This window comes from Enoplosus armatus, chromosome 9, assembly GCF_043641665.1.
Source record: "Enoplosus armatus isolate fEnoArm2 chromosome 9, fEnoArm2.hap1, whole genome shotgun sequence".
NCBI classification, from domain to species: domain Eukaryota; kingdom Metazoa; phylum Chordata; class Actinopteri; order Centrarchiformes; family Enoplosidae; genus Enoplosus; species Enoplosus armatus.
This window is the reverse complement of record NC_092188.1, coordinates 6,798,464-6,805,651: the sequence shown is the minus strand read 5'-3', so window position 1 is coordinate 6,805,651 and position 7,188 is coordinate 6,798,464. Positions and strand designations below refer to the sequence as shown.

General features: G+C 40.4%; 1 protein-coding gene across 1 annotated transcript; it reads right to left on the bottom strand.

Annotated features, from left to right (window-relative positions):
• Window positions 1-212: 212 nt before the first annotated feature.
• ifnlr1 (interferon lambda receptor 1) lies at window positions 213-6,866 on the bottom strand. The gene is made up of 7 exons (XM_070912608.1): window positions 6,794-6,866; window positions 5,595-5,721; window positions 4,177-4,349; window positions 3,891-4,075; window positions 3,161-3,302; window positions 1,856-1,995; window positions 213-1,379 (listed from the first exon to the last, which is right to left on the bottom strand). Exons 1-7 carry the CDS (start codon window positions 6,840-6,842, stop codon window positions 540-542), a joined length of 1,656 nt encoding a protein of 551 aa, XP_070768709.1. The 5' UTR covers window positions 6,843-6,866; the 3' UTR covers window positions 213-539.
• Window positions 6,867-7,188: the final 322 nt, after the last annotated feature.

Here is a 7,188-nt window from a genome sequence, read left to right as displayed (position 1 = left end):
ACAAGAGGGATTTAACTTTGGGTTCAGGTTTCAACAATCTTTTAAATACAAATTCTGTTTGTAAAAATGTGGTTATCTTAATAAAAAATTACTTGACAAAGAAAACCAGGTCTTTACAATGTATATACAATGACACTCTCAAATGTAAACTCCATATCCATACTTATTTTTCTCAACATTTTACAATTGTGGATTAATAAATAAAATTCGATTTCCAGCAACGCATAGTATATCACAACTAGGAATGACATGTGTTTAAAGGCAGAGAGAATACATTTGGATGTCTGTCTGCATCATCAGCCCACAGCAAAGTCATTCATCTGCCAGAGATCTGCTTTGTCACTAAAGTACCTGTCAGTGCTCCCATCAACTTCCTCCTCCCCCTTTTGTTAAAAAGAGTTCTGCAATGAAACATCTTAAATGTTATTTGAGGACCCAAAAAAAAGTTTTAGTCTTAGAGATTATAGAGAGGAGAATTATTCTTGAACTAGACCTCCCAGAAGATTTTGCCTTGATCTCCCCTCTCCTCCTTTGTCTTCTTATTCCTCACCTTCCTCCTCCTCCTTGGGACCAGTCATCGTCCAAGGATAGTTTGTCCTTCTGTATTCACAACTGTCTTTGGATGTAGTTCCAAGAAGGATTGAGGGCATCCAGTTTTCTTTGTAACCTGATTCAAATATGACTTCGCTAGATTGTGTGCTCTGACATGCCTGGTGGAAATCAGGCTGAGATGGGGAATAATGGGTGTTGCAGTACGGGTGGGTTGGCGTGTTTACAGTGCTATCATCACACCCTGAGTCTGAATGCTCAGAGCTGTCGAAGCTCTGCAAGGTTGTCAACCATGGCCCCTCCTTCTCAAAGTCTATGAGGTCAGATAAAAGGGGTTTTGTCTCTGAGTTAAGGTCAACTATACTGAGTTTTCCGTTGGCATCGCGCACTGTGTGCAAAAACGATGGCATGGCTGGATAAGAACCGGTCAGCTCTGGACCCATTCCACCTTTATCCCAGCTTCCTCCAATGGAAGACAATGGTAGCTTACTGGTTCCTGTGTCTTCAGTGGTAGCCTGCTGAAAATCTTCAGCAGGGACATGGACAGCCACTACACTGTAAATTTCAGAGGACTGGACGCTTGTGTCCTTGGAATTTGGGGCCGGACTGTGTGCACCTGTGCCCACAGAGGAACCAGTGCTGCCTTGCCAGGCTTGGCAGAGGACGTCCTGGGGAGAATAACCTCCAGCCCCAACTGATTGCACATTTTGCTTCATCTGGATCGTTGCATAAACTGTTTGGTCACTTTGAACGCAGACCTCTGGTTTGGAAATGATGAGATTCCTATCTGGAAACTCCAGTACTCTGGGCGCGCTGCTGGATGTGGTTACCTGTTTAGAAGATAAGGAAAACAGAGCCATCAAAGTCAAATAAGTGCTCAATTTTTGTATGAGTCAACAGCTTGCAACGGCCATCAAAATTAAAATGTGGGACTATACCACATGATAAAAACTGTAAAAGTAAATTTGCTGGCAGTTTATGAGATCTATTAAAAGTAAAGATTAATTAATACATTTTACACCACATTGATACAAAGGGCAAAGCCAGTATACCTACAAGAGAAATACAACTACACAAGACTTCAACCACCCCTCATTTGTCATCACCATGAGTCACTGAAACATTCTTTGATTCACTAAATGTTTCTGTGTCTGTAATTACTTTAAGTTGCTGTGTCACATAAGCACCCTGAACATGTGTACCGCATCTAATGTGCCAGAGGGCTTAATTTTCCAGTAAGGCAACACTTCCTTGTTGTGAACCAGACACACCAAAGGAAATAGATACACAGAAAGAATAGTCTTACCAATTGCTGTGGCATGCTCTTTTCCTTTCCACCCTTCACATAGTTGCATGTACACACCACTGCCACTATGACTATGGCCGCCAGAAGAGCAGCACTCACGAGAAGCCATGGCAAAATAATCAGATAATTATCATCATCACCTGAGGGAGAGGAGAGTTGGTGTCATTTACTAATCTGGGAAAAAACAACACATCTGTAAAATCAGATACCCTCAAGAGTTATGAAAAATCCCCTTTGTGACACGCAAGTTTAGGCATGTTGTCAGTGTATTTAACAGCCCAGCCAGCCACAGGCATGCTACAGTGCTACTCCCTATATTCCTGGATGTACCAATACATACGAGTACTTCTCCGAAGTGCTGGTGAACAGGAACCTATCTCAACAGAAATCTACACAGCAACCTATAGAAGTGGATTTCCCCCCTTCAGGAATATGATAGCTATGGCTTTGAGTGCATTCTGAAAGTTGGAATGTTTGTTCACTTATGTAATAAAAAAGCATAATGTCGCCTGTAGTACATTTGTTATTGTCAGTTTTAGCAGTAGAGAAGCTAAGCAAGCTAGCTATTGTGAGAAGAACGTCACCTTTGCAAACAGACTGCGTAATCTAATCTCCTGTTTCATCAGTATGACAACAATGAGGAGGGAGAGGTCCCCGCGCAAGCACGTAGCTTGGAAAAGCTCTTCATTTCTTTTTACTGTCATTCAAGAGTTAAGAGTATTTTAAGAGGCATGGGCTCTCGTACCAATATTTTCCATTTTATTGCAAAACCAGCATCTCTCTAGTTTTAAAAGGTGGAGTTTACCTGTTTACTGATACTGTGCGACAGTGAAGCTTGACGCAGATGCAGGCGTCTAAAAAGGGACTGATTTATAACAAACTGTCTTGATTTATTTATTAACACTACATTGTTTACAAGTGGCTGCAATCACTTGAGGAGATGATCACAAAATACTTCAAGTACAACGTAAAAAAAACACAACATCAAGTATCTTCATTCTTGCATTTTCACCACAGCAGGTGGGTCCTTGAAAGCTTCCCAGTAACACGTTGAGTGTCACAATGTTGCCTCAAATTAAATAAAGTTTTTGTAAATATTATAATGGTAAATCTGCTCCCTTCTGTCAAGTTTTCAGAAATCCACATTGAGTTATTCATTAACTTTATCCATTCAAGTTTGGCAAGTGATTTTCACTTTATACAGAAATCCTTTCTTAGCCAATATTAATGTGCTGATCAATATATTATGCAGTATTATGAAGAGTGTGTGAGAAGAGAAGAGGTAGTGTTCGGCATTGTCCTCACCTGGCAGTGTGGCACAGAAGGAGGCGTTCTCACTTTCTGGGCGACCCCATTCAGATAAAGGCTGGTAGACCACGTAGCCGCAGTACTCTGTTTGGTTGTTCTTCAAGTTGATGACGAACTGGCCAGTTGTGGTTTTATTGACCTGGAGACACAGTGGGTCATATGGATGACAACTGATCAATTTAGTCCATTGCAGGTTGCACAGGTTAGATAAACAAGAAAACTCTGGAGAATCCAGACACATTTCAGCTCAATAAGAATAAACAAAAAAACTTTAAGACAACAGGAAAACCTGGGGGCAGATGGATAGCACAGATTTACTCAATAAAATCACAGTTTAAAGGCCAAATCCAACTTAAATCACATAAACAATTTAGTCTTGATAATTAAAAAGAATCATCATATTAGTATGGTTGTCAGCTTATTATTATTGCAAACATAAGCCTGCCTCTACGGCTCTGTAAACATGCTATGTGCAGCATCTCAAAACATTAATAACGTATGTGTAGTTGTTTTTCTGTGTTAGTCCCTTTACTAAAAGATTGTAAATTAATATGCAAGCAAAACCTGGTTCCAATCCTGTGTGTTAAGTTTTGGTGGTGATACAAGAATTTCTGTATCTTTGGTTTGACTTGTTGTATTATATCAAAATAATATGTGATGGCTTGTTTCATTCTATGAGTCAACAAATACGTGTGCAGTATATTCTCTTGTTTAAATGTAGACTCACCTGTGCAGCCCACTTAGGGTGGGTGATTTTTAAGGTGTAAATAGCTACAGTTTTGTAGGGCCCATTTTTGCTCCTTGTGATGATGTCCGCAACGGAGACTCCGTTTGGCCCCAAGGGCAGGGTGACATTAACATGCAAGGATGACACTGTTGTGTGTATAGACAAGTTGGATGGACCAAGAATAGCTACAGAGACAAAGAAAGATGAATGAATAGATGTTGAATAGTAGTATCCATCTGATTTTGAGGAAACAAAGAAATGCATGAATGAGCATGGAGATTCTTACTGTCTGCTATGGGTTTAAACGTGTTGGTGCGGCCAATACAGCTACCGTTAACGTACACCTGAGCCCGGTAGTGAACATCATGAACCGATGGGGTTTCTGCAGTCAGGTCACAGGACAGAGCAGTAATGTTCTGACATTCCTGTTTCATCTGGTATGGCTGCTTCTCAGCATCACTGTAAAAAAGAAGTGCAGTACAATTTGATCAAACTGTGATAGTGGGAGAACATGAACACGGCAGTGTATTACTGTAGGTTCACTGGTACCAAAATGAAAATCAAAATGTGCTATGTGGAGTTTAATTCCCTGAAGATAGTCACCATTTGATACAGTTGTCTATTCACTTGTTTGAGTCACAGACTACCAAAAAGCAAAGACTTTGATATGAAATTCTGATAACCTACTATACATTCAGGCACTGAGGCAGTTCTGTGCAGTACATGGCTACAATGAAATAACCACACAAAGATCACAGTGACCATGCCAAATCACCCATTGATCATTTGAACACGCGGCGCCTTTTTGAGGGAGACAAATGACAGTATTTTGTTTTAACAAGCACCTGATATTGAGCGGGCATAGTTAAACCAGTCTTCCTCTGCAGCTGATTTGATGCTGGAAGTCACTCCAGCAATTCCAGGTGACAGTGGCTAGGAGAAAAGTCAATAGGATAGGGGTGGCACTTGACATTTGTCTGGGAGACTGCGTCATGAGTAATTAGACAAGATGACATTTCCATTTAGTTGAGGTGATTTGTAAAGACTGAGAAGAAGAAAGAGTAAAATTCTACTCGGAAGCCATGAAAGCGCACTATGAGTGTTTCAATGAAGAGAGCAGAGTGTGGTCCATACTAATGACTATAGCTATCTGCAGTGTGGATTTGGTGTGCTAGTGCGTATTTACAACAGCAGGACGGTGTATGTGGGATCGGCTCAAAATTAACTTTAGTGTCCATGTTCATCGTAATTAAGGAACATATCTTATCATATATATAAGTAGTGCGACAAAGTGGCTCATTTATGTCTTTTTCATAGTTTTCGGTTGACAACTACAGAATATCACCAGACTTATCCTCTAACTAAAATAATAGTCTTTCTCAGCATGAGATGTCACTATAATAACAAAAACTTTTTTTAGAATATAGATCCAATGTGTCCGTATAGAATATATTCCCCCTGTAGATTAGCACAGACCATCTGGTGACCAGGGTTGTACTCCTAATGTGTTACCAGTCTACACATCTCTCATTTTACAGTTCCTTGAAATGTACACTGACACTATGTGCTGACCGAGTATTTACCCTGCAAACACATTTTTCCTGCTTTGACCCACCTCTCCATATGGAGCTGTACACTGAGGCACAAAGGTGCAAGAAGGCAATGGAAGTAAAAGTGTAATAATCACTCATCAGTCGGTCTTACCTCCAGTACTGGACATTATAGAGGATCTTTTCCCCGGGGAAGGCAGGGTTCACAGGGTCCCAGTGAAGTACGTTGTTAAAGTTCCTGGAGACAAAAGACACTCTCCCATTGCCAGTAGAAAGACAAGCTGTAGTAAAAAAAAAAAAAGGGCAAAAGAGCAAAGTCTATGTGAATCATTTCATGGCGGATGCTAATGCTGTGTTCATGTTCTCATTCAGCCTGATAAATTTTCATAATATTCATAAAATGCATAAATCCTAAAGAAATGTCAATTTGATAAAAGAGTAAATTTGCATTTCTTTTATATTTTCTTGTAGTGATACTTCGTGCTAAATTGTAAAGTAAGAACACTATTCTGTACTGTAACAAGAGCCGTAGACGGCCTCCTCGGGTTACATCTCGCTTTTATCGGTGTTGCTGCCCACATTTTCAATCACTGCACATACTGTAAAACTGTGAAAGCCGCAGCATCCTCAGCCAGTGCAGCTCCCCATATAGGAGGTCCTGAGAGAGGCACAGTCACTCAAATTTTACAGTATAGCTGCTAAGTGATACAGCGCACATACACTGGATCCAGGACACACAGGGAGATAGTGTAAGGTGGACTTGGTTTCTGCTGGTGGCTGAAACTAAAAGCTTTGCACTTTGTTCCTTAACTTTACCTGTCACATCTTTGATACAAGAAAATAATTGCCATCTCTTGGGCTGGCATACAGGAAAGGGATACAGAAGCTCAAGGTAGTTCTGAGTAATTCATACACACAAGCCATATACACCATAACTAGTGATTTACCAACCCAGGGCATATTACAGTTTTAATGTGATAGCCCATGTAGTTTATTGAAAATGTGAAAGACACAAGGTTGGAGATTACGCACAGAGTAGTCCAATCAAAATTTTTATAAGCTGTACAATGATATAGTCAATATTACATCAGCCAGTTTCTAAAATGAAATTGCATTTTCCATCGATAACTATCATTTAAAACGACCAAAGTCCTCATTGTGCTCTGGGACGCTCCCTCATTTCAAAAGAGAGGAATTCACCCTGTCAAATATATAACTAGGCTTTATTGCGTTGGCATTATTCTTTATTTCTCCTATTAGGACTTTGTTGACAAAATGGCCCATTAAAGGTTGTGCCTGTAATCAACATCTGCAAATCACAACAGAGATCTATGTTAGCTGCTCTGTACTCACCATAGCAGAACAGGAGGAGGATGGTGACCTTCATAGACCACATCTTCATTGGGTATGTTGGTCACAATAAAGTCCTACTCTGAAGTTGCTGCTGCTAAGTTTTGAGTTGTAAACAAAAGCAATGTATAATGCACACCGCAAAAAAACTCTCTCTCTCTAGTCTCCGAAATCCTTCCAAACAAAACCAGAATCGATGTCGATAGGGCTGTCAACTGTTAAAGTTAAATAGGGAACTGTATTTTTCTGCCTCCACTCCTCAACCATCTCAGATGTGTGCTGGGAAAGGAGTGGCTTTACTCAGGTGTGCAGGTGTACTTTAGCATGTGTTATCACCTTGTTCCTGTTTTTCTGCTTACTGAATGTTCCGCCCACCTGCATTCTCTCTCCAGACTCGC